This window comes from Ambystoma mexicanum, chromosome 5q (assembly GCF_040938575.1).
Source record: "Ambystoma mexicanum isolate Mex_15411 chromosome 5q, UKY_AmexF1_1, whole genome shotgun sequence".
Lineage (NCBI taxonomy): Eukaryota > Metazoa > Chordata > Amphibia > Caudata > Ambystomatidae > Ambystoma > Ambystoma mexicanum.
In genome coordinates, this window is record NC_090933.1 from 1,348,104,341 (window position 1) to 1,348,130,440 (window position 26,100).

General features: G+C 44.7%; 1 protein-coding gene across 5 annotated transcripts in view; it reads left to right on the forward strand.

The window, feature by feature from the left end:
• LOC138498128 (toxin S6C6-like) overlaps window positions 1-26,100 on the forward strand; it is a 600,232-nt gene that overhangs the window by 393,677 nt on the left and 180,455 nt on the right. The window contains exon 1 of one of the 5 annotated variants that reach the window (XM_069621991.1): window positions 18,521-18,746. The exons of 1 other annotated variant lie outside the window; for it this stretch is intronic. In XM_069621991.1, coding sequence (XP_069478092.1) covers window positions 18,695-18,746 — 52 coding nt within the window. In that variant the 5' untranslated portion in view covers window positions 18,521-18,694. Of the gene's footprint in view, window positions 1-18,520; window positions 18,747-18,899; window positions 19,039-19,233; window positions 19,330-19,502; window positions 19,617-26,100 lie in introns of those variants that run through there. 3 more of the 5 variants (XM_069621990.1, XM_069621993.1, XR_011278701.1) reach the window with 3 other exon arrangements.

Genomic DNA, 26,100 nt, shown 5'->3' on the forward strand with positions numbered 1-26,100 from the left:
GTTAATGACCGGGAATATATTGCAGTGCTTCACATGGTCTTGTGTGCTGTTAATGACCAGCCATTTATTGCACTGGTTCACCTTCTCCTGTATGCTGTTAATGACCGGGCACCTATTGCACTGGTTCAACAGGTTCAGAGGTTCTTGTGAGCTGTTAATCACCAGGCATTTATTGCACTGGTTCACATGCTCATGTGTGCTGTTAATGACTGGGCATATATTGCAGTGGTTCACATTCTCGAGTGTGCTGTTAATGTCGGGGCATATATTGCTCTGGTTCACATGCTTCTGTGGGCTGTTAATGACTGAGCATATATTGCAGTGGTTCACATTCTCCAGTGTGCTGTTAATGACCAAGCATATATTGTAGTGGTTCACATGCTCCTGTGTGCTGTTAATGACTGGGCATATATTGCACTGGTTCACCTTCTCCTGTGTGCTGTTAATGACTGGGCATCTATTGCACAGGTTCAACAGGTTCACAGGTTCTCGTGAGCTCTTAATGACCAAGCATTTATTGCACTGGTTCACAAGCCCATGTGTGCTGTTAATGACCGGGCATATATTGCAGTGGTTCACATGCTCGTGTGTGCTGTTAATAACCAGGTATCTATTGCGCTGGTTCACATGCTCCTGTGTGCTGTTAATGACCGGCATCTATTGCATACGCTCACATTCTCCTGTGTGCTGTTAATAAGCAGGCTTCTATTACACTGGTTCACATGTTCTTGTGTGCTGTTAATGACCAGGCTACTATTACACTGGTTCACATGTTCTTGTGTGCTGTTAATGACCAGGCTACTATTGCACTGGTTCACATGCTCCTGCGTGCTGTTAATGCCCGGGCACCTATTGCACTGGTTCAACAGGTTCACATGCTCTTGTGCGCTGTTAATGACTGTGAATTTATTGCAGTGATTCAGATGATCATGTGTGCTGTTAATGACTGGGCATCTATTGCTCTGGTTCACATGCTCCTGTGTGCTGTTATTGACCGGGCATATATTGCAGTGCTTCACATGGTCTTGTGAGCTGTCAATGACCAGCCATTTATTGCACTGGTTCACCTTCTCCTGTGTGTTGTTAATGACCAGGCACCTATTGCACTGGTTCAACAGGTTCACAGATTCTTGTGAGCTGTTAATGACCAGGTATTTATTGCACTGGTTCACATGCTCATTTGTGCTGTTAATGACGCGGCATATATTGCAGTGGTTCACATGCGCCTGTGTGCTGTTAATGACCGGGCATATATTGCAGTGGTTCACATGCTCCTGTGGGCTGTTAATGACTGGGCATATATTGCAGTGGTTCACATTCTCCAGTGTGCTGTTAATGACTGGGCATATATTGCAGTGGTTCACATGCTCCTGTGGGCTGTTAATGACTGGGCATATATTGCAGTGGATCACGTTCTCCTGTGTGCTGTTAATGACCAGGCATATATTGCAGTGGTTCACATGCTCCTGTGGGCTGTTAATGACTGGGCATATATTGCAGTGGTTCACATGCTCCTGTGTGCTGTTAATGACTGGGCATATATTGCAGTGGTTCACATGCTCCTGTGGGCTGTTAATGACTGGGCATATATTGCAGTGGTTCACATTCTCCAGTGTGCTGTTAATGACGGGCATATATTGCAGTGGTTCACATGCTCCTGTGGGCTGTTAATGACTGGGCATATATTGCAGTGGTTCACATGCTCGTGTGTGCTGTTAATAACCAGGTATCTATTGCGCTGGTTCACATGCTCCTGTGTGCTGTTAATGACCGGCATCTATTGCATACGCTCACATTCTCCTGCGTGCTGTTAATAAGCGGGCTTCTATTACACTGGTTCACATGTTCTTGTGTGCTGTTAATGACCAGGTTACTATTGCACTGGTTCACATGCTCCTGCGTGCTGTTAATTCCCGGGCACCTATTGCACTGGTTCAACAGGTTCACAGGTTCTTGTGAGCTCTTAATGACCAGGCATATATTGCACTGATTCACATGCCCATGTGTGCTGTTAATGACCGGGCATATATTGCAGTGGTTCACATGCTTCTATGTGCTGTTAATGACCGGGCATATATTGAAGTGGTTCACATGCTCCTGTGGGCTGTTAATGACTGGGCGTATATTGCAGTGGTTCACATTCTCCAGTGTGCTGTTAATGACCGGGCATATATTGCAGTGGTTCACATGCTCCTGTGGGCTGTTAATGGCTGGGCATATATTGCACTGGTTCACCTTCTCCTGTGTGCTGTTAATGACCGCGCACCTATTGCACAGGTTCAACAAGTTCACAGGTTCTTGTGAGCTCTTAATGACCAGGCATTTATTTCACTGGTTCACATGCCCATGTGTGCTGTTAATGACTGGGCATATATTGCAGTGGTTCACATGCTCCTATGTGCTATTAATGACCGGGCATATATTGAAGTGGTTCACATGCTCCTGTAGGCTGTTAATGACTGGGCATATATTGCAGTGGTTCACATTCTCTAGTGTGCTGTTAATGACTGGGCATATATTGCAGTGGGTCACATGCGCCTGTATGCTGTTAATGACCGGGCATATATTGCAGTGGTTCACATGCTCCTGGGTGCTGTTAATAACTGGGCATATATTGCAGTGGTTCACCTGCTTGTGTGGGCTGTTAATGACTGGGCATATATTGCAGTGGTTCACATTCTCCAGTGTGCTGTTAATGACGGGCATATATTGCAGTCGTTCACATGCTCGTGTGTGCTGTTAATAACCAGGTATCTATTGCGCTGGTTCACATGCTCCTGTGTGCTGTTAATGACCGGCATCTATTGCATACGCTCACATTCTCCTGTGTGCTGTTAATAAGCGGGCTTCTATTACACTGGTTAACATGTTCTTGTGTGCTGTTAATGACCAGGCTACTATTGCACTGGCTCACATGCTCCTGTGTGCTGTTAATGCCCGGGCACCTATTGCACTGGTTCAACAGGTTCACATGCTCTTGTGTGCTGTTAATGACCGTGAATTTATTGCACTGATTCAGATGATCCTGTGTGCTGTTAATGACTGGGCATCTATTGCTCTGGTTCACATACTCCTGTGTGCTGCTAATGACCGGGCATATATTGCAGTGCTTCACATGGTCTTGTGAGCTGTTAATGACCAGCCATTTATTGCACTGGTTCACCTTCTCCTGTGTGCTGTTAATGACCAGGCATATATTGCAGTGGTTCACATGCTGCTGTGGGCTGTTAATGACTGGGCATATATTGCACTCGTTCACGTTCTCCTGTGTGCTGTTAATGACCGGGCACATATTGCACAGGTTCAACAGGTTCACAGGTTCCTGTGAGCTCTTAATGACCAGGCATTTATTGCACTGCTTCACATGCCCTTGTGTGCTGTTAATGACCGGGCATATATTGCACTGGTTCACATGCTCATGTGTGCTGTTAATGACCAGGCATATATTGCAGTGGTTCACATGCTGCTGTGGGCTGTTAATGACTGGGCATATATTGCACTCGTTCACGTTCTCCTGTGTGCTGTTAATGACCGGGCACATATTGCACAGGTTCAACAGGTTCACAGGTTCTTGTGAGCTCTTAATGACCAGGCATTTATTGCACTGCTTCACATGCCCTTGTGTGCTGTTAATGACCGGGCATATATTGAAGTGGTTCACATGCTCCTGTGGGCTGTTAATGACTGGGCATATATTGCAGTGGTTCACATTCTCCAGTGTGATGTTAATGACCGAGCATATATTGCAGTGGTTCACATTCTCCAGTGTGCTGTTAATGACTGGGCATATATTGCAGTGGTTCACATGCCCTTGTGTGCTGTTAATGACTAGGCATATATTGCAGTGGTTCACATGCTCCTGTGGGCTGTTAATGACTGGGCATATATTGCAGTGGTTCACATTCACCAGTGTGATGTTAATGACCGAGCATATATTGCAGTGGTTCACATTCTCCAGTGTGCTGTTAATGACTGGGCATATATTGCAGTGGTTCACATGCTCCTGTGGGCTGTTAATGACTGGGCATATATTGCAGTGGTTCACATGCTCCTGTGTGCTGTTAATGACGGGCATATATTGCAGTGGTTCACATGCTCCTGTGGGCTGTTAATAACTGGGCATATATTGCAGTGGTTCACATTCTCCAGTGTGCTGTTAATGACGGGCATATATTGCAGTGGTTCACATGCTCGTGTGTGCTGTTAATAACCAGGTATCTATTGCGCTGGTTCACATGCTCCTGTGTGCTGTTAATGACCGGCATCTATTGCATACGCTCACATTCTCCTGTGTGCTGTTAATAAGCGGGCTTCTATTACACTGGTTAACATGTTCTTGTGTGCTGTTAATGACCAGGCTACTATTGCACTGGCTCACATGCTCCTGTGTGCTGTTAATGCCCGGGCACCTATTGCACTGGTTCAACAGGTTCACATGCACTTGTGTGCTGTTAATGACCGTGAATTTATTGCACTGGTTCAGATGATCCTGTGTGCTGTTAATGACTGGGAATCTATTGCTCTGGTTCACATACTCCTGTGTGCTGTTAATGACCAGGCATATATTGCAGTGTTTCGCATGGTCTTGTGAGCTGTTAATGACCAGCCATTTATTGCACTGGTTCACCTTCTCCTGTGTGCTGTTAATGGCCGGGCACCTATTGCACTGGTTCAACAGGTTCACAGGTTCTTGTGAGCTGTTAATGACCAGGTATTTATTGCACTGGTTCACAGGCTCATGTGTGCTGTTAATGACCAGGCATATATTGCAGTGGTTCACATGCTGCTGTGGGCTGTTAATGACTGGGCATATATTGCACTGGTTTACCTTCTCTTGTGTGTTGTTAATGACCGGGCACATATTGCACAGGTTCAATAGGTTCACAGGTTCTTGTGAGCTCTTAATGACCAGGCATTTATTGCACTGCTTCACATGCCCATGTGTGCTGTTAATGACCGGGCATATATTGCAGTGGTTCACATGCTTCTATGTGCTGTTAATGACCGGGCATATATTGAAGTGGTTCCCATGCTCCTGTGGGCTGTTAATGACTGGGCATATATTGCAGTGGTTCACATTCTCCAGTGTGCTGTTAATGACCGAGCATATATTGCAGTGGTTCACATTCTCCAGTGTACTGTTAATGACTGGGCATATATTGCAGTGGTTCACATGCTCCTGTGGGCTGTTAATGACCGGGCATATATTGCAGTGGTTCACATTCTCCAGTGTGCTGTTAATGACTCAGCATATATTGCAGTGGTTCACATGATCCTGTGGGCTGTTAATGACTGGGCATATTTTGCAGTGGTTCACATTCTCCAGTGTGATGTTCATGACCGAGCATATATTGCAGTGGTTCACATTCTCCAGTGTGCTGTTAATGACTGGGCATATATTGCAGTGGTTCACATGCTCCTGTGGGCTGTTAATGACTGGGCACATATTGCAGTGGTTCACATGCTCCTGTGTGCTGTTAATGACCGAGCATATATTGCAGTGTTTCACATTCTCCAGTGTGCTGTTAATGACTAGGCATATATTGCAGTGGTTCACATGCTCCTGTATGCTGTTAATGACTGGGCATATATTGCAGTGGATCACATGGTCCTCTAAAAACCGATTGTAAAGTCTACTGATTTTTGTCAAATTTTGCTGAAATGTGGGTAGTGACTCAGGAAACCCTACGATAGGTTTGGGCTCGCTGCTGCACTTAGTCACCTGGGCCATTTTAGTTGAGACAGTCCTAACCCAGCACTCTAATTCAATGCCAACACTTTGCAACAGAACATGTGCATTAGAAGAGGGGACATCTACTCCGGTCCCTCATATGGGTTCATCTCATGGGGAGGGTCCCCACATATGCAGCTCTTCAGAGACATGTGTGCGAGCTGCACGCCTTGGTTCATAATCTCTTCTTTCCAGAGCTATGAACACGCAAGCTGTGAAGGCAGGGGCTATATTTATATATACATGCTGCTGTGTGCTGTTAATGACCGGGAATATATTGCAGTGCTTCACATGGTCTTGTGTGCTGTTAATGACCAGCCATTTATTGCACTGGTTCACCTTCTCCTGTATGCTGTTAATGACCGGGCACCTATTGCACTGGTTCAACAGGTTCAGAGGTTCTTGTGAGCTGTTAATCACCAGGCATTTATTGCACTGGTTCACATGCTCATGTGTGCTGTTAATGACCGGGCATATATTGCAGTGGTTCACATGCTCTTGTGGGCTGTTAATGACTGGGCATATATTGCAGTGGTTCACATTCTCGAGTGTGCTGTTAATGTCGGGGCATATATTGCTCTGGTTCACATGCTTCTGTGGGCTGTTAATGACTGAGCATATATTGCAGTGGTTCACATTCTCCAGTGTGCTGTTAATGACCAAGCATATATTGTAGTGGTTCACATGCTCCTGTGGGCTGTTAATGACTGGGCATATATTGCACTGGTTCACCTTCTCCTGTGTGCTGTTAATGACTGGGCATCTATTGCACAGGTTCAACAGGTTCACAGGTTCTCGTGAGCTCTTAATGACCAAGCATTTATTGCACTGGTTCACAAGCCCATGTGTGCTGTTAATGACCGGGCATATATTTCAGTGGTTCACATGCTCGTGTGTGCTGTTAATAACCAGGTATCTATTGCGCTGGTTCACATGCTCCTGTGTGCTGTTAATGACCGGCATCTATTGCATACGCTCACATTCTCCTGTGTGCTGTTAATAAGCGGGCTTCTATTACACTGGTTCACATGTTCTTGTGTGCTGTTAATGACCAGGCTACTATTACACTGGTTAACATGTTCTTGTGTGCTGTTAATGACCAGGCTACTATTGCACTGGTTCACATGCTCCTGCGTGCTGTTAATGCCCGGGCACCTATTGCACTGGTTCAACAGGTTCACATGCTCTTGTGTGCTGTTAATGACTGTGAATTTATTGCACTGATTCAGATGATCATGTGTGCTGTTAATGACTGGGCATCTATTGCTCTGGTTCACATGCTCCTGTGTGCTGTTATTGACCGGGCATATATTGCAGTGCTTCACATGGTCTTGTGAGCTGTCAATGACCAGCCATTTATTGCACTGGTTCACCTTCTCCTGTGTGCTGTTAATGCCCGGGCACCTATTGCACTGGTTCAACAGGTTCACATGCTCTTGTGTGCTGTTAATGACCGTGAATTTATTGCACTGATTCAGATGATCCTGTGTGCTGTTAATGACTGGGCATCTATTGCTCTGGTTCACATACTCCTGTGTGCTGTTAATGACCGGGCATATATTGCAGTGCTTCACATGGTCTTGTGAGCTGTTAATGACCAGCCATTTAATGCACTGGTTCACCTTCTCCTGTGTGCTGTTAATGGCCGGGCACCTATTGCACTGGTTCAACAGGTCCACAGGTTCTTGTGAGCTGTTAATGACCAGGTATTTATTGCACTGGTTCACATGCTCATGTGTGCTGTTAATGACCAGGCATATATTGCAGTGGTTCACATGCTGCTGTGGGCTGTTAATGACTGGGCATATATTGCACTGGTTCACCTTCTCCTGTGTGCTGTTAATGACCGGGCACATATTGCACAGGTTCAACAGGTTCACAGGTTCTTGTGAGCTCTTAATGACCAGGCATTTATTGCACTGCTTCACATGCCCATGTGTGCTGTTAATGACCGGGCATATATTGGAGTGGTTCACATGCTTCTATGTGCTGTTAATGACCGGGCATATATTGAAGTGGTTCACATGCTCCTGTGGGCTGTTAATGACTGGGCATATATTGCAGTGGTTCACATTCTCCAGTGTGCTGTTAATTACTGGACATATATTGCATTGGTTCACATGCTCCTGTGGGCTGTTAATGACTGAGCATATGTTGCAGTGGTTCACATGCTCCTGTGGGCTGTTAATGACTGGGCATATATTGCAGTGGTTCACATTGTCCAGTGTGCTGTTAATGACTGGGCATATATTGCAGTGGTTCACATGCTCCTGTGGGCTGTTAATGACTGGGCATATATTGCAGTGGTTCACATTCTCCAGTGTGCTGTTAATGACTAGGCATATATTGCAGTGGTTCACATGCTCCTGTGGGCTGTTAATGACTGGGCATATATTGCAGTGGTTCATATTCTCCAGTGTGATGTTAATGACCGAGCATATATTGCAGTGGTTCACATTCTCCAGTGTGCTGTTAATGACTGGGCATATATTGCAGTGGTTCACATGCTCCTGTGGGCTGTTAATGACTGGGCATATATTGCAGTGGTTCACATGCTCCTGTGTGCTGTTAATGACTGAGCATATATTGCAGTGTTTCACATTCTCCAGTGTGCTTTTAATGACTAGGCATATATTGCAGTGGTTCACATGCTCCTGTATGCTGTTAATGACTGGGCATATATTGCAGTGGATCACATGGTCCTCTAAAAACCGATTGTAAAGTCTACGGATTTTTGTTAAATTTTGCTGAAATGTGGGTAGTGACTCAGGAAACCCTACAATAGGTTTGGGCTTGCTGCTGCACTTAGTCACCTGGGCCATTTTAGTTGAGACAGTCCTAACCCAGCACTCTAATTCAATGCCAACACTTTGCAACAGAACATGTGCATTAGAAGAGGAGACATCTAATCCAGTCCCTCATATGGGTTCATCTCATGGGGAGGGTCCCCACATATGCAGCTCTTCAGAGACATGTGTGCGAGCTGCACGCCTAGGTTCATAATCTCTTCTTTCCAGAGCTATGAACACGCAAGCTGTGAAGGCAGGGGCTATATTTATATATACATGCTCCTGTGTGCTGTTAATGACCGGGCATATATTACAGTGCTTCACATGGTCTTGTGTGCTGTTAATGACCAGTCATTTATTGCACTGGTTCACCTTCTCCTGTATGCTGTTAATGACCGGGCACCTATTGCACTGGTTCAACAGGTTCACAGGTTCTTGTGAGCTGTTAATCACCAGGCATTTATTGCACTGGTTCACATGCTCATGTGTGCTGTTAATGACTGGGCATATATTGCAGTGGTTCACATGCTCCTGTGGGCTGTTAATGACTGGGCATATATTGCAGTGGTTCACATTCTCCAGTGTGCTGTTAATGACTGGGCATATATTGCAGTGGTTCACATGCTCCTGTGGGCTGTTAATGACTGGGCATATATTGCAGTGGTTCACATTCTCCAGTGCGCTGTTAATGACCGGGCATATATTGTAGTGGTTCACATGCTCCTGTGGGCTGTTAATGACTGGGCATATATTGCACTGGTTCACCTTCTCCTGTGTGCTGTTAATGACTGGGCACCTATTGCACAGGTTCAACAGGTTCACAGGTTCTCGTGAGCTCTTAATGACCAGGCATTTATTGCACTGGTTCACAAGCCCATGTGTGCTGTTAATGACCGGGCATATATTGCAGTGTTTCACATGCTCCTATGTGCTGTTAATGACCGGGCATATATTGCAGTGGTTCACATTCTCCAGTGTGCTGTTAATTACTGGACATATATTGCAGTGGTTCACATGCTCCTGTGGGTTGGTAATGACTGGGCATATATTGCAGTGGTTCACATTCTCCTGTGGGCTGTTAATGACTGAGCATATGTTGCAGTGGTTCACATTCTCCTGTGGGCTGTTAATGACTGGGCATATATTGCAGTGGTTCACATTGTCCAGTGTGCTGTTAATGACTGGGCATATATTGCAGTGGTTCACATGCTCCTGTGGGCTGTTAATGACTGGGCATATATTGCAGTGGTTCACATTCTCCAGTGTGCTGTTAATGACCGAGCATATATTGCAGTGGTTCACATTCTCCAGTGTACTGTTAATGACTGGGCATATATTGCAGTTGTTCACATGCTCCTGTGGGCTGTTAATGACCGGGCATATATTGCAGTGGTTCACATTCTCCAGTGTGCTGTTAATGACTAGGCATATATTGCAGTGGTTTACATGCTCCTGTGGGCTGTTAATGACTGGGCATATATTGCAGTGGTTCACATTCTCCAGTGTGATGTTAATGACCGAGCATATATTGCAGTGGTTCACATTCTCCAGTGTGCTGTTAATGACTGGGCATATATTGCAGTGGTTCACATGCTCCTGTGGGCTGATAATGACCGGGCATATATTGCAGTGGTTCACATGCTCCTGTGTGCTGTTAATGACCGAGCATATATTGCAGTGTTTCACATTCTCCAGTGTGCTGTTAATGACTAGGCATATATTGCAGTGGTTCACATGGTCCTGTATGCTGTTAATGACTGGGCATATATTGCAGTGGATCACATGGTCCTCTAAAAACCGATTGTAAAGTCTACGGATTTTTGTCAAATGTTGCTGAAATGTGGGTAGTGACTCAGGAAACCCTACAATAGGTTTGGGCTCGCTGCTGCACTTATCACCTGGGCCATTTTAGTTGAGACAGTCCTAACCCAGCACTCTAATTCAATGCCAACACTTTGCAACAGAACATGTGCATTAGAAGAGGAGACATCTACTCCGGTCCCTCATATGGGTTCATCTCATGGGGAGGGTCCCCACATGTGCAGCTCTTCAGAGACATGTGTGTGAGCTGCACGCCTAGGTTCATAATCTGTTCTTTCCAGAGCTATTAACATGCAAGCTGTGAAGGCAGGGGCTATATTTATATATACATGCTCCTGTGTGCTGTTAATGACCGGGCATATATTGCAGTGCTTCACATGGTCTTGCGTGCTGTTAATGACCAGCCATTTATTGCACTGGTTCACCTTCTCCTGTATGCTGTTAATGACCAGGCACCTATTGCACTGGTTCAACAGGTTCAGCGGTTCGGTTGAGCATGAGCGAATAAGATGCCATCCAATATTTGATGGCAGACAGACAGTTTGACAATTTTGACAACAGTTCATTGGATAAGGAATGAAAGGAGTAGAAGATCTGAGTGTCGTCAGAAAATAGTTGACAGGAGAAGATATAAGAGGAGATCAGGACACCAAGAGCTGAAGTATAGAGAGTGAAGAACAGTGGACCAAGGACAGACTCATGGGGCACTCCAACAGTAAAGGGCGTGATTAGGGAGGTAAGGCTGTTTAGGACCCTTGAAAGTGTCTGGGGAAAGGTGTGAAGAGCCTTATCTCTTATGTTTTGGAGAGATAATGTAGAGAGAAGGTCAGAATGGTTGAAAGTATTGAAGGAAGCAGAGAGGTTGAAACAAATATGAATAAATTTTATTTATTTATTTATTTATTTATTTGTAACGCGCCGAAGCTCGCAAGCATCAGGGCGCGACAAGGACACAAGGACGAAGAAGAACGGGACAACACATAGAGAGCATAGAGAGGGAGGAAGCAGAACGATGGCAACTAGAAGCGGTGTGGAGGTTGTCTAATTATATGAAGAGAAAGGTCTTCAATTGTTTCCTAAAGCGTTGGAGGTTGTTTTCCAATCTGAGGCTGCAAGGCAGTTTGTTCCAGTGGAAAGTCGCCAGGTTCGGAAAGGCTCGGCCGAGACCAGTGGCTTTACCTGGAGGGCTGGGATTGATCAATCCTTGTTTTGCAGATCTCAAGCTACGGCTCGGCTCGTACCAGCTGAATTTATTCTTAAGGTATGCAGGTGCCGTGCCATATAGGCATCGGTGGGTTAGGATCAGTGATTTAAACTTGATCCGTTCCTTTACAGCCAACCAATGAAGATCTTTTCTGTCCTTGGTGATGTGTTCACGTTTGGATTTATTAGTGATGGACCTAACAGCATTATTCTGGATAATCTGACATTGTTTCAGGCAGTTGTTGCTGGCGCCGAGCATTAGCGCGTTCCCATAATCTAAGCGGGATAGTATGGTGGCTCTCCCTATCGTGGTGCTGTTCTTGGTATTAAGAAAAGGTCTTATCTGACATAGAAGCCTAAATGAAAGGTTTGCATGCCAATAGGAAGAGATGAAGTTGCTGACATTGTGGAGAGCTGTGTTGGTAGAATGCACAGTTCGGAAGACAGATTGCAGAGGGTCCCGGAGGTTGTGCTGTGCGACACTTTCAGCCAAGGATCAAATGAACTGAGAGGCCATGTTAGGCCTCAAATTTGCTGAAATAAATTGTTGTCATGGAAAGGGCAACTGGCAGAATGAAAAGCCAGTCTCCAAACTTTAACACCAACAAGGTGCCTAGTGAATTCAGATGTGTGTACTTCTGAAGCTGAAAGAAGGAACATGCGCAAAATAAAACCAGACTGCTGAAAGGAACCAGAAAGGCACAGTGTGACTGCCAAATGTGAAGAAAGGCAGCCTTTCATTCAGCTGCCACATTTAAAAAATGCGTTGTTCAATTCAATACAAATAAAATTAATGATTCAAAAGGGCCTTACATGTGATTCATCAAGCCCAGAACATTTTTAAAAAATGTCTATATTGGAAGCAAGTATTTATGTTAATCAAAAGATATAAGACTCCAGTCAGTGTTAAAACTCTTCCTCATAAAGTTAAAGTGACATTCCCCCAACCACACGCTCTGTGCAGCCTCTCCATTTGAAAGACAATTGCTTTGAAGGTTCAGGGACTGAGAGGAGAGCTGCATTCATACGTGACAGAGCCATTTATTGGTGTGCTGGATCAACAGAGAGACTGCCATTAAGTGGGCTGAACTTTGCATAATCCCCAAAATGCAAGACATTTGGCGGACCATCCCTGGGCTGATGGGGGTGGCCTGCAATCAAGATTGTTACATAATGCCAGAGACCCATCTGGACAGGGAGATCCCTTCATCATCCATTAGCCCGCCTTTTAACTTCACAAGCATGATTGATCATTTTACCCCAGGCTTAAGTCTACAATGAAGGAGCAGATGCCCAGAACTTTTGTTCTGAGGGGAATGAAAACTGAAACCAGGTATGCTGTTGATGGTTAGAATATAATATATGGAAATATGTGGCCATAGGTTTATATTAGGAATTACGTTTTGTCAATTAGCTTTTGAACCATGATACATACAGAAATGGGACATATTTAATTGTAAAGCATATCCCAAGCCTGTTATGATGCCACTTCAATAAACATCTGACATTTGGAAACTCTGTCACAATCTAAAATATATTTTAGCTCCACAGAAAATGTCACAAGACCGAAAGTTGGAGAGGCGGTTGCTTCGTGAATCATGTAACTGTCTGTAATGATCAGTGATAATAACGTATATTAGTTGTGAGTAAAGTGCGTAAAACCGCTAATCGGGCGTGCAACATCCTGCTGAGACAGGAGTCATTTTATTAAGTGAGCCATGAGTAGCTGAATTGGAATATATATATATATATATATATATATATATATATATATATATATATATATATATATATATGGTGTTATGTTTATTTATAAAAATGAAAGTTTTTGTCACTTAGGACTTTTTGAGTGCAAAAACTGACATGTAAAAAATGTAAATGCTAGCATGTGTGTACATCCCTCCCTTCAATTCAAATTCATATATCCGGAGGGCCTATTGGCAGAGAGGGGTTGGACCATGGGGGAGGAGAAGGGAATATGTCTCCAATGAAAAGTCAAAACTAATAAACTGGCACCTTCTAATTTTAATATTTTGGGGGGTTGGCTTAGAGGGTAAAAAGTCCTTGCACCATGAATGGGGGAGACTTGCCTAATAACCATCTGAGTGAATCCTGAACAACTGCCTAAATCTCATCTGGGTGGAAGTACCAAAAATTGCTGCAGGGTTAACTTTGCCTGGGAGATAGCAATTGGCAAATACTGAAGCTGGCTCAGAGCCACAACATGAGAGAGGACATAGGCTGAATAGAGTGATTGAGCCTGGGGAATATCCCTGACTGATGTTAGATTCTGATGTCCCTGTAAGCGGAGCCTGCTGACTTTCCTGAGCAGCAAAAACAGAGATTTCCAATGTAAGTAGCTTGTCCAACAGAATCAAGTGGTTGGGGGATCTGCTTGACTTAATATCTTCAGCCTTAATATTGGGTGGGGGAAAATTGAGTAGACCCATATCATATGTTACTGAATAATAATGTAATTAACTTGCATATAGATTGATGCAGGGGGAGCTTGGGGGAGTTCGAAACCTCTGCCCTCTTCCCTAGTGCTAATTGAAGTTATAGTCATTTAAAGTAATTGGGTACACCTATTCTCCTGATCTACCCCAGAATTCCCTAAACGGAGGGGGTGTCCTTGTCTAAAAACAACATTTTTGTCACTACTCACCAGGCCTGGCCTTTAAGCAGAAGGCTGCTGAATGTAACTGAAGTCTGGGACCTTGGTGCCAGGTAGAAAAGTGATGTGTTAAATGAAACATAGTGTCATTACTGATTGAAAAATAAACACTCTTCCAAGAGTGTGAAAGTTTCCCTGATAGCAGAAAGATTTGCAATTACTTTGGGGTGAAGACGGAAAAAGGGTTCTCGAAATCCAGAGTAGTATCAAAAGTCTGTTGTGATCTCAAAAAGGCTAGCGTTTTCAAGTGTGCAGGGAAATTATATATACACAGGGCTGCATGTGTGAATTTTCTTTGGAACACAGACAAAATGTTGCAGTTGTTTTAAATCTGAACCTTATCAAGGAATGCGAAGGCTCGTGATCTGGTAATGTTCCAAGGTATTGTTTACATTTTGACAAAAAGGAGTTCAGGGTACAAGAGGGTTGAACTGTTTATTTGGCAGTGTTCCATGTAACTGAGGGGTTGAACTGTTTATTTGACAGTGTTCCATGTAACTGAGACCCAAAAGTGAGTTGTATATTGAAGCTTTGTTCTCTGTCACAGAGAAGGTGGCATGTGTGATCATGCAATGTGAATTGTCATTGAACCTATTATTTAATAAATATATATTCTTTCTTTACCCTGGCCTGGTTCTTGGCTCATTGGTGGCACGGGGGGGGGGGGGGGCTGATGGGACGTGGCACTATATGAGCCATAGACAGGGCTAGCTGAATAGAAATGCCAGATGTGTTGTGTTGCCCCTTAATTGGGGGGGGACTCCACATGTTAAGGGTGGTCTGACAATATATCATTACAATGCGTATCAAGGAACTCAGTCAGTCTATTGAATGCTACTTGCTCTAGGATTTTGGAATAGTGTGGTAGAACAGAGACATGCATAGGTTGTGACATTGTCAAGAGAGTAAATGAAGTGGGAGGTAAGATATGGACCAATACTGAGAGCTATGCACTTCACAACATGCAGGGGCAGTGGGTCACGGGGAGCACATGACAGGTTGCACTTGAGTAGTAGGACAATAATCTTATTAAGGTTTGTGGGGGCAAAGGATAACAAAGTAGTGGGAGGCCAGGGTGGGGGTGGTGGAGAAAAGTGAGCAGGAGGAGGGGATAGAAGATAATATTGTGAAGGGCAGAAATTTTAAATGCAAAGTAGAAAGCAATATCAGTTGCAGAAAGAATGGAGAAGATGGAGGAGGGTTTAGAAAGTAAGAGAATTAAGTTGAGAGATTATTGGAGGCATCTAGGTTGGGAAGATTGAGACAAAATGAGAGAGATGGAAGTCATGTTTGTCAGAGTCAAGAGGAGCACTGTAGTTTAAAAGAGCAGCGAGATGAAGATCAGAGGTGTGTCTTGACCTTTGCCAAGCACGTAGCTTTTTCCAAATACTGAAGCTGTCTGAATGATATGGTATGGTTTGTGATTACAAACACTGTTAGGGTGAGTTAGTGTGCGCTATATTTGTAAAGATTCAAGCACACAACCTTTTTTTTATCACAGACATATTTATCATTTGTCATTCATAAGTTCCCAACATGCTCTCTGATGTTATGCAAAACAGCCAGGAATGTTTGTACACTTCACCTTTCTCAAAGGAGTATTTTGAAAGAGTACAATAGTAACTCAAAGAGCAATCAGTCACCTAGACCTCCGCATATCGCAGGGAATATTCATGCACGCCATGTGCAAATCAGGAGTTAGGGTTTAAATGGCTTAGGCCAGATATTGCTAGTAATGCATTATGTTTCAATACCAATGATTAACATTGTGCTGACATCATGACCTACTACGGATGAATTCTAAAAAGAGGTGTGTTATAAATATGAGCTGAAGATTACTATTAAGATAAAACTGGCCAATGAAAATGTAGGAATTGGGAAAAGATGGGATTTCTTTTAACAGAGTTTTGTTCAATCATGTTTTGTTGTGGCTTGCAATAATCTATTTGGGAGTGTTTTAACTTTTGCAAAACTGTATAAAATATGTGAACTGATGTGGCTTGTTGAGACCTGGGTTAGTTTGGTCCTGCAACAGCATCTAACTGCTTCCCAGAGAATTGTAGAATAAACCTGCTTTATGTAGAACTGTGTACTCACTTCTTAAGTGTTGGGCCTGTTTGTGTTAAGGTGTTTAAAGGCCAATCTGCACACATTCCTTGAGTCTCAGCCTTGTTTGCTCATCGATTGCTACCGTTAGAGTACCTGTATTCTCCCATGTTCCCTCCCTCCTTGAAGCGCTTTGAAACACATTGTGTATAGGTGCTATACAAATAAACAATCAATCAATCAATAACTAAAATGGAACTGCCAGAGGACATCTGACAGTGTCAAAGACCACAAACATAGGAAGCTGAGTACAGTAAGGGCATAGGAGGCATCCCACCTCCAGCCACACTTCTGCAGTGTGCACTGTAACCGCACCAGTGATCAGGGGATCCTTAGCGTCACCTTCATAGGAAGCTCTCAGGCTGTAGGAAGTGGAACTGGAGGCACCGCGGGCACTGCTGGTAGTGTATAAGGTTTTCCCAACACCTGGCCATACCAACACCTGAAACCTCTGTGACAAAGAGCTACAAGACCATGGTCTAAAATGAATGACCAAGATGAATGAATGTGTGGCTTTCCTGCTCCACTCTTCGAAATGGGGTAACATGGGTAGAGTCCCATGGCATTACCCACCTAAAAAGTAAATCCCACAGAAACTGAATGACACCATCTCCACCAAGTGCACTGCCGCCTGGCCCACCCTCTGTACCAAATCACTACTGTGTGAGCACTCAACTACCTTATGAGGCACCTGTAGGCTTTACCAGTGCTCTCTGTGTTATATCAAATGCTGCATCTTTCTACCATAATTCAGAAACTCTGTCCAAGATGTAGCCCTCCCAAGTAAAAGGCAGCATCTCCCGATAATGTCCTAGCATGCCCCCCCTGAAATAAGTTCTCAGTGCATCATCTTCTGGAAATTGTGTATTGATACGTACAGGGCAATGACAACTATAAGACCCCCCCATACCTGGACGGACAACACAACATTCATCATCATGACATAGCTAGGGACCAAACCATGCAAAAGGAGAACACCTATCACAACATAGCTAGGAACCAAACCATGCACAAAGGAGAACACCTATCACGACATAGCTAGGAACCAAACCAGGCAAAAGGAGAACACCTATCATGACATAGCTAGGAACCAAACCATGCAAAAGGAGAACACCTATCACGACATAGCTAGGAGCCAAACCATGCAACAAGGAGAACACCTATCATGACATAGCTAGAGACCAAACCATGCAAAAGGAGAACACCTATCACAACATAGCTAGGAACCAAACCATGCACAAAGGAGAACACCTATCACGACATAGCTAGGCACCAAACCATGCACAAAGGAGAATACCTATCACGACATAGCTAGGAAGCAAACCATGCAAGAAGGAAAGGACCTATCACGACATAGCTATGCACCAAACCATGCAACAAGGAGAACACCTATCATGACATAGCTAGGAACCAAACCATGCAACAAGGAGAACACCTATCATGACATAGCTAGGAACCAAACCATGCAAAAGAGAACACCTAGACCCCGAAGTCCTGGGATAATTTAGGAACCCCCACTTCCTTGTTCTTTGCAAAGCAGATACAGAACTTGATCTTCAAAGAACACCTTCTTGAGCACTCAGTCTCTGACCCCCCACCCACTATTCTACTATCCACACATGCCTGCTTTTCCTCGTTGCGCTCCCCCTCACCATTCCACATAGAAGGGTCCCTTCCTCACTACTTAACTGGCCCAGCCCCCCATTGTTTTCTGTACACAAAGCCACTCTCATACAAGGGGCAGAAGCTGCATGTCAGCCCCATGGGTAAAATGGCCTCATTCCGGGAAGGAAAATGCTAAATTGGGGGCCCTCCTCCCCATGAAGTAGACCTCAAATACCGACACTGTAGCAGAAATAAAGAGAACATAGGCTGCTGGGTAGTTAGAGCTTGAAATGCATGTATTTTTGTTGAATAAGGCAGAGGCATTCAGAGAGCTGTGGTCTGTGGGCCTGGCCTGGCATGTGATGCAGGTTGCCCCGGTGCACACCCACAAGACCTGATGTGCATGCCTTGACGGCGGTGGCCTGGGCCAGGGGGTGTTTGATTATGAAAGAACAATTGCAATAGGACGGCAGAGATTACGAGAACTGCTTCTATTGCCGTTATATTTCACAATATTTCACAATTTTGAAATTCACGGTTAGTTCAGAAAGAAGTGTGTTATGACAAGTGTCAGAGAAACCAGTGTCTCAAGTTCCGGTGGGACTCCCCCTCTGAAGCCATAAGAGGACTCAGACCCTGGCCCAACAGGTCAGCCTCAGGCAGACATTCCGCACAGACACTCAAAGCTTCCATCCCAGCAAAAGATTGGCATCATTATCACACACAGACATCACGCACTCATCACACCACGTCCTTTCTGCAGAGATGAAGGTTCTCGTTGGAGCTCTCCTGACTGCTGCCGTCCTTCTGGGCACAGGTAAGACTTCAGCCAGAACAGGTGGGAGGCTTAGGCGTCATTATCACACACAGACATCACATCACGCACTCATCACACCCCGTCCTTCCTGCAGAGATGAAGGTTCTGGTTGGAGTTCTCCTGGCTGCAGCCCTCCTTCTGGGCACAGGTAAAGAATTCAGCCAGAACAGATGGGAGGCTTAGGCATCATTATCTCACACAGACATCACGCACTCATCACACCGGGTCCTTCCTGCAGAGATGAAGGTTCTCGTCGGAGCTCTCCTGACTGCTGCCGTCCTTCTGGGCACAGGTAAGACTTCAGCCAGAACAGGTGGGAGGCTTAGGCGTCTTTATCACACACAGGCATCACATCACGCACTCATCACACCCCGTCCTTCCTGCAGAGATGAAGGTTCTGGTTGGAGTTCTCCTGGCTGCAGCCCTCCTTCTGGGCACAGGTAAGACTTCAGCCAGAACAGGTGGGAGGCTTAGGCGTCATTATCACACACAGACATCACGTACTCATCACACCCCGTCGTTCCTGCAGAGATGAAGGTTCTTGTTGGAGCTCTCCTGACTGCTGCCCTCCTTCTGGGCACAGGTAAGACTTCAGCCAGAACAGGTGGGAGGCTTAGGCATCATTATCACATCACAGACATCACGCACTCATCACACCCCGTCCTTCCTGCAGAGATCAAGGTTCTGGTTGGAGCTCTCCTGACTGCTGCCCTCCTCCTTGGCACAGGTAAAACTTCAGCCAGAACAGGTGGGAGGCTTGGGCATCATTATCACACACAGACATCACGCACTCATCACACCCCGTCCTTCCTGCAGAGATCAAGGTTCTCGTTGGAGCTCTCCTGACTGCTGCCCTCCTTCTGGGCACAGGTAAGACTTCAGCCAGAACATGTGGTAGGCTTGGGCTGAGCGTAATTTTGGCTAAACATGTCACAGGCCAGCACAGCAGGGTTTACGCGGTTTCCGTGGGCCTTCGTGCAGCATTTGAGAGTGTACCCCTGCAGGAAACTCTGGTCTCTATTGAGAGGAAAGGGAATTCCATATACCCTCCTGACCAACAGCCAATCCCTCTGCTGTGATGACAGGGCATCTGTAAGGTGGGGGCTGGGCGGGGAGTGGAGAGGGGTGTCCACCCTCTTATTCTGTGTGTATATATAATAATGTCCCCCCTGCGTTGTCAGATTTGGGTATTCCACTCTTTTGCATAATATAGATGCTGCATGCTGCCACTGATCCGCTCCAGGACCCGGCTTGATAACGAGGATTACTTTATTTTGTACTAATCCACTGCTGCCTAATGCACCCCATGCCCTAATGAAGAGGGCCTTGCTCTACAAACTCTCAGGGGGCTGTTTCAGATTTGTGACGTTGGACCTGTTCCGCGTCATGATCCCGGGCGCGCATGCGTGTGACGTCATGCGTTCGCGTGTGACGTGGCGCGCTTTGGTAAATGCAATGTTTATGCGCCATTTGCTAACTTGCCTCTCTGGATTCCTCAGGGACACCTGGCTTGTTTATGTCCCAGGTATTAGGACCTTGTCTTTCGGGGTCTAGGTCACTGTGCTGACTGACACCCCACAGACTTTCATTTGATTATCTGCATAATTGTGAGGGAAGCCGCTTCTCCCTCCCTCCTATGACCTTGACACGGATGACATTAAAGCAGGGATTGCCAGTCTAATCGCATGATTTAGAATTTTAGGCGCAAGCTATGCCTGTCGCCATACTTTATCACCAGCCAGTTGGAATATCTTTCTAAGGAATTTGCTAAAGCTATACACCATTCATTCGGGCTGCTTTTTTCTCCATTTAAGGGTAAGATGCTCTTTCTTCATACCGAGTGCTCTCTGCCATCCATATATGTTTGTACCACAGGAGAGTTTCCTTCCCTTTACTCTTTATTTTAGAATTTCATTTCAGACCTACTGGATGTACTCATTCCCGAATTTTGACTCATTGTTTTCTACTCACGGTTCTCCTTCTGAGTCCGATCCTAATGCATGCTTCAGGCCCTCCACACTTCCTTACTTGAGTACTCACCAATCGGGCGTTTGGTCGGGGCCTAAGTGATCCCATGATTGCTTCCATGACACCTCTCTCATGACTCACGTGCCCGTGGTTCAGGATCTATACGTTGTTGCAACAACACTAACATGGTATCACAATTGTAAACCAGCATGAACCTTAATCTCGATAAGAAATAATTACATCAGGTGGAACAAGGACACTCATGTCACTAGACATGGTAATCTAATGATTTCTTGTTCACATGCGACTGCTCCCGCCATCCCTGCCTGTCTCTGATCTGATTTGGGTATCCAGACCCTTATTTTTGTCAATTTGATTTGTGCCCTATAATTGTTTGTTGATTGTTTTCACACTTTTTTCACGTCCTTTTCATTGATGTTAATTTGGTTTCGGCTTATGATTTGCCATTCGCACATCATTGTGTTGTTGGGTTTCATTTGTGTTTCTGATCATGTGTGTCTCTATAGACATGCTATTGTTTATTACTATTGTCAACCAATATTTCGAATCATTGTTATATCCACTATTCAGTGATTTTGAATGATTACCACAGCCTTGCGGACGACCTTTTGGTCGAAACACGTATCGGCTGTTACAAGAATAAAACCACCAATCACTTATTGGGATGACTTTTGTTTCTACAATACACCTCAGCTTTGAACTATTATTAAAATATTGAAGAATTAATCAAAGAGTTTTCTGCGCTGTTTACAACATACATTGTCCTACTTTGTGATCTGTGTGTATATACACGTCATCATAGAGGAACTGATGGTTCCCACGCTTGGACGGGACAAGTTCCCAGCGCTCTTCTATATTGATGATGCTACGCTGCTATCCACTCCCCCAATGGGGCTGAGACATGACCTGAACATGTTTATAGAGAAATGCCAAGAGTTGTCTTTGTCATTGAATCTAGAAATAACAAAGGTGTTGGTATTTGGCAGAACGAACCAGAAGAAAATCAAGTTGCAACTGTTGGTAGCTGATTATACGTTAGAAAAGGTGAGCCATTGCGACTATCTAGGGGTCAGATTCTCAGAAGACCTTACATGGTCAGCACATCTTGTTAAGGCTACAGCAACTCTGAAGGTGTCGGTAGGTGATTATACGTTAGAACAGATGAGCCATTTCGACTATCTAGGGTCCGATTCTCAGAAGACCTTACATGGTCAGCACATCTTGTCAAGGCTAAAGCGACTCTGACGGTGTCGGTAGCTGATTATACGTTACAACAGGTGAGCCATTGCGACTAGGAGTCAGATTCTCAGAAGCCCTTACATGGTCAGCATATCGATGTTAAGGCTACAGGGACTCTGAAGGTGTCGGTAGGTGTTTATACGTTAGAACAGGTGAGCCATTGCAACTATCTAGGGGTCCGATTCTCAGAAGACCTTATATGGTCAGCACATCTTGTCAAGGCTACAGCGACTCTGACGGTGTCGGTAGCTGATTATACGTTAGAAAAGGTGAGCCATTGCGACTATCTAGGGGTCAGATTCTCAGACGACCTCACATGGTCAGCACATCTTGTTAAGGCTACAGCAACTCTGAAGGTGTCGGTAGGTGATTATTTGTTAGAACAGATGAGCCATTTCGACTATATAGGGGTCCGATTCTCAGAAGACCTTACATGGTCAGCACATCTTGTTAAGGCTACAGCGACTCTGAACGTGTTGTCGGTAGCTGATTATACGTTAGAAATGGTGAGCCATTGCGACTATCTAGGGGTCAGATTCTCAGAAGAACTTACATGGTCAGCACATCTTGTGAAGGCTACAGCGACTCTGACGGTGTCAATAGGTGATTATACGTCAGAACAGGTGAGCCATTGCAACTATCTAGGGGTCAGATTCTCAGAAGAACTTACATGGTCAGCACATCTTGTTAAGGGTTCAGCAACTCTGAAGGTGTCGGTAGGTGATTATACGTTAGAACAGATGAGCCATTGCGACTATCTAGGGATCCGATTCTCAGAAGACCTTACATGGTCAGCACATCTTGGTAAGGCTACAGCGCCTCTGAAGATGTCGGTAGCTGATTATACGTTAGAAAAGGTGAGCCATTGCGACTATCTAGGGGTCAGATTCTCAGAAGACCTTACATGGTCAGCACATCTTGTCAAGGCTAAAGCGACTCTGAAGGTGTCGGTAGCTGATTATACGTTACAACAGGTGAGCCATTGCGACTAGGAGTCAGATTCTCAGAAGCCCTTACCTGGTCAGCATATCGATGTTAAGGCTACAGCGACTCTGAAGGTGTCGGTAGGTGTTTATACGTTAGAACAGGTTAGCCATTGCGACTATCTAGGGGTCCAATTCTCAGAAGACCTTATATGGTCAGCACATCTTGTCAAGGCTACAGCGACTCTGACGGTGTCGGTAGCTGATTATACGTTAGAAAAGGTGAGCCATTGCGACTATCTAGGGGTCAGATTCTCAGAAGACCTTACATGGTCAGCACATCTTGTCAAGGCTACAGCGACTCTGACGGTGTCAATAGGTGATTATACGTTAGAACAGGTGAGCCATTGCGACTATCTAGGGGTCAGATTCTCAGAAGACCTTACATGGTCAGCACATCTTGCTAAGGCTACAGCGACTCTAAAGATGTCGGTAGGTGATTATACGTTAGAACAGGTGAGCCATTGCGACTATCTAGGGGTCAGATTCTCAGAAGATCTTATATGGTCAGCACATCTTGTCAAGGCTACAGCGACTCTGAAGGTGTCGGTAGGTGATTATACGTTAGAACAAGTGGACCATTGCGACTATCTAGGGGTCAGATTCTCAGAAGACCTTACATGGTCAGCACATCTTGTCAAGGCAACGGCGACTCTGAAGGTGTCGGTAGGTGATTATATGTTAGAACAGATGAGCTATTGCGACTATCTAGGGGTCCGATTCTCAGAAAACCTTACATGGTCAGCTCATCTTGTTAAGGCTACAGCGACTCTGAAGGTGTTGTCGGTAGCTGATTATACGTTAGAAAAGGTGAGCCATTGCGACTATCTAGGGGTCAGATTCTCAGAAGACCTTACATGGTCAGCACATCTTGTCAAGGCTAAAGTGACTCTGAAGGTGTCGGTAGCTGATTATATGTTAGAACAGGCGAGCCATCGCAATTATCTAGGAGTCAGATTCTCAGAAGACCTTACATGGTCAGCACATTGATGTTAAGGCTACAGCGACTCTGAAGGTGTCGGTAGGTAATCATACGTTAGAACAGGTGAGCCATTGCGACGATCTAGCGGTCCGATTCTCAGAAGACCTTACATGGTCAGCACATCTTGTCAAGGCTACAGCGACTCTGAAGGTGTCGGTAGGTGATTATACGTTAGCACAGGTGAGCCATTGTGACTATCTAGGGGTCAGATTCTCAGAAGACCTTACATGGTCAGCACATCTTGTTAAGGCTACAGCGACTCTGAAGGTGTCGGTAGGTGATTATACGTTAGCACAGGTGAGCCATTGTGACTATCTAGGGGTCAGATTCTCAGAAGACCTTACATGGTCAGCACATCTTGTTAAGGCTGCAGCGACTCTGAAGGTGTCGGTAGGTGATTATACGTTAGCACAGGTGAGCCATTGTGACTATCCAGGGGTCAGATTCTCAGAAGACCTTACATGGTCAGCACATCTTGTCAAGGCTACAGCGACTGTGGAGAAATATAGCTGCAGAATGTGCTGCTTTTAGAATAAGCTTGGCAGGGGTGCAGTTTCCCAGCCATTATATTAGATTCATCCGCAATGTATGGGGCTGAACTGTGGGGTCATGACCCTCTTCTGAGTTAAGTGCGGCGGATAATAGCTTTCTGCTGAGCCTTGTGATGCAATCTAAGGGAGCCCCAATGGCAAGCCTGAGATGGGAATGAGGCTTTAAGCCCATACATGAAGTGATTGCCTCCAAGCCTCTGCTGTACTGGATTAGGCTATGCAGCACTCCTGAGGGCAAGCCTGAGATGGGACTGTGTCTTTAAGCCCATACATGAAGTGATTGCCTCCAAGCCTCTGCTGTACTGGATTAGGCTATGCAGCACTCCTGAGGGCAAGCCTGAGATGGGAATGTGTCTTTAATCCCTTTAAGTGGTTTCAACCCAGCACTCCACCTTAGTCAATGCCTAGCATGTGATTCCCAGATGGAACGCTTAATTATATATTTTTATGTCTAAAGTTCTTTTATTTCTGAATGATGTACCCTTAATTCATGCCCCTCTCTTTGAATCCCCCCCCCGGTCTCGCTGAACCAAGAAGTAGGTTGTTTTGCAAGGTTAAAAGATTTATTTGATGGATTTGAACAAGATATATATCACACTTATGAATTTGAACAATGTCTAGATATCACACTATTAATATTTATACAATGATCAGCGTTAGGTGATATTACCATCAACAATCTCTTTAATCAGTAGGAGTATGGATGAGAAGAATACTGTAGCATAGCATACAACTTTGTGTGGGTTCAGTCAAATGCAATGATAGGAAATTAATGCAGCACAGAAATAAAACTTGATATGAATTCAATCAAATGCAGTGTAATCACTCTTTCCCCCTAAACGCTACTCAATCCACCGTAATATGCAATGTAGAGATGGAAGGAGAGAAAACAGGTTTCAGGAATAAACACTCTACAAATGCAGTTTCAATCCCAATTCCCCCAGCAAGCTTAGAGAGAAAAAGTAATGATTTCAAAACAGGTCAATTGCTTTTGAATGTGATTTTAAATGAATGGGAAAAATACAGAAAATGGATTTAATTCTGTGAATGAGATTCAGAACTAGTGGGAGCCGCTTTGGACAGGTTCAGGTAAACACTAGCAATGAGGATTGAATGACTGTCAGATAGGAAACTGAATTCAGAGGTTGAATGCAAGAAATAGCTATTTTACATGTGATGAAATTGAGCCAAATGCAGATTAGCGCCAAACTTTTCAGCGTGCGAGAAATGCGATTACAGAAAAACCTTACGGAGTTGGAATACAATTGTAGGTCCGTTGGAAAGCTGGGAATGTTAGCTTCAATTTGACACTTACATTCCATTTCTAGCATGTACGGTTCAGAAATTATGAGGTCGATTTTTTTTAGAAAGCGTCAAGATTTTCAATGAAAGATGCGCATTTGAATATTACAAACAATCATTTTCTTGGCACTAAGGAGGCTATGAAGATGCAAGATACCCAACGATACAGCCACCAGAACAGGGCACCTCTGCTCTGACTTTTGCCCGCTGAGACACTTGTCTTTCTGCAGCAAATATATTAGCACAAAGATGATATTATCACTACAATTAACAAAGGACTTTATGGATGAGGGAAAGATTCAGAAAAA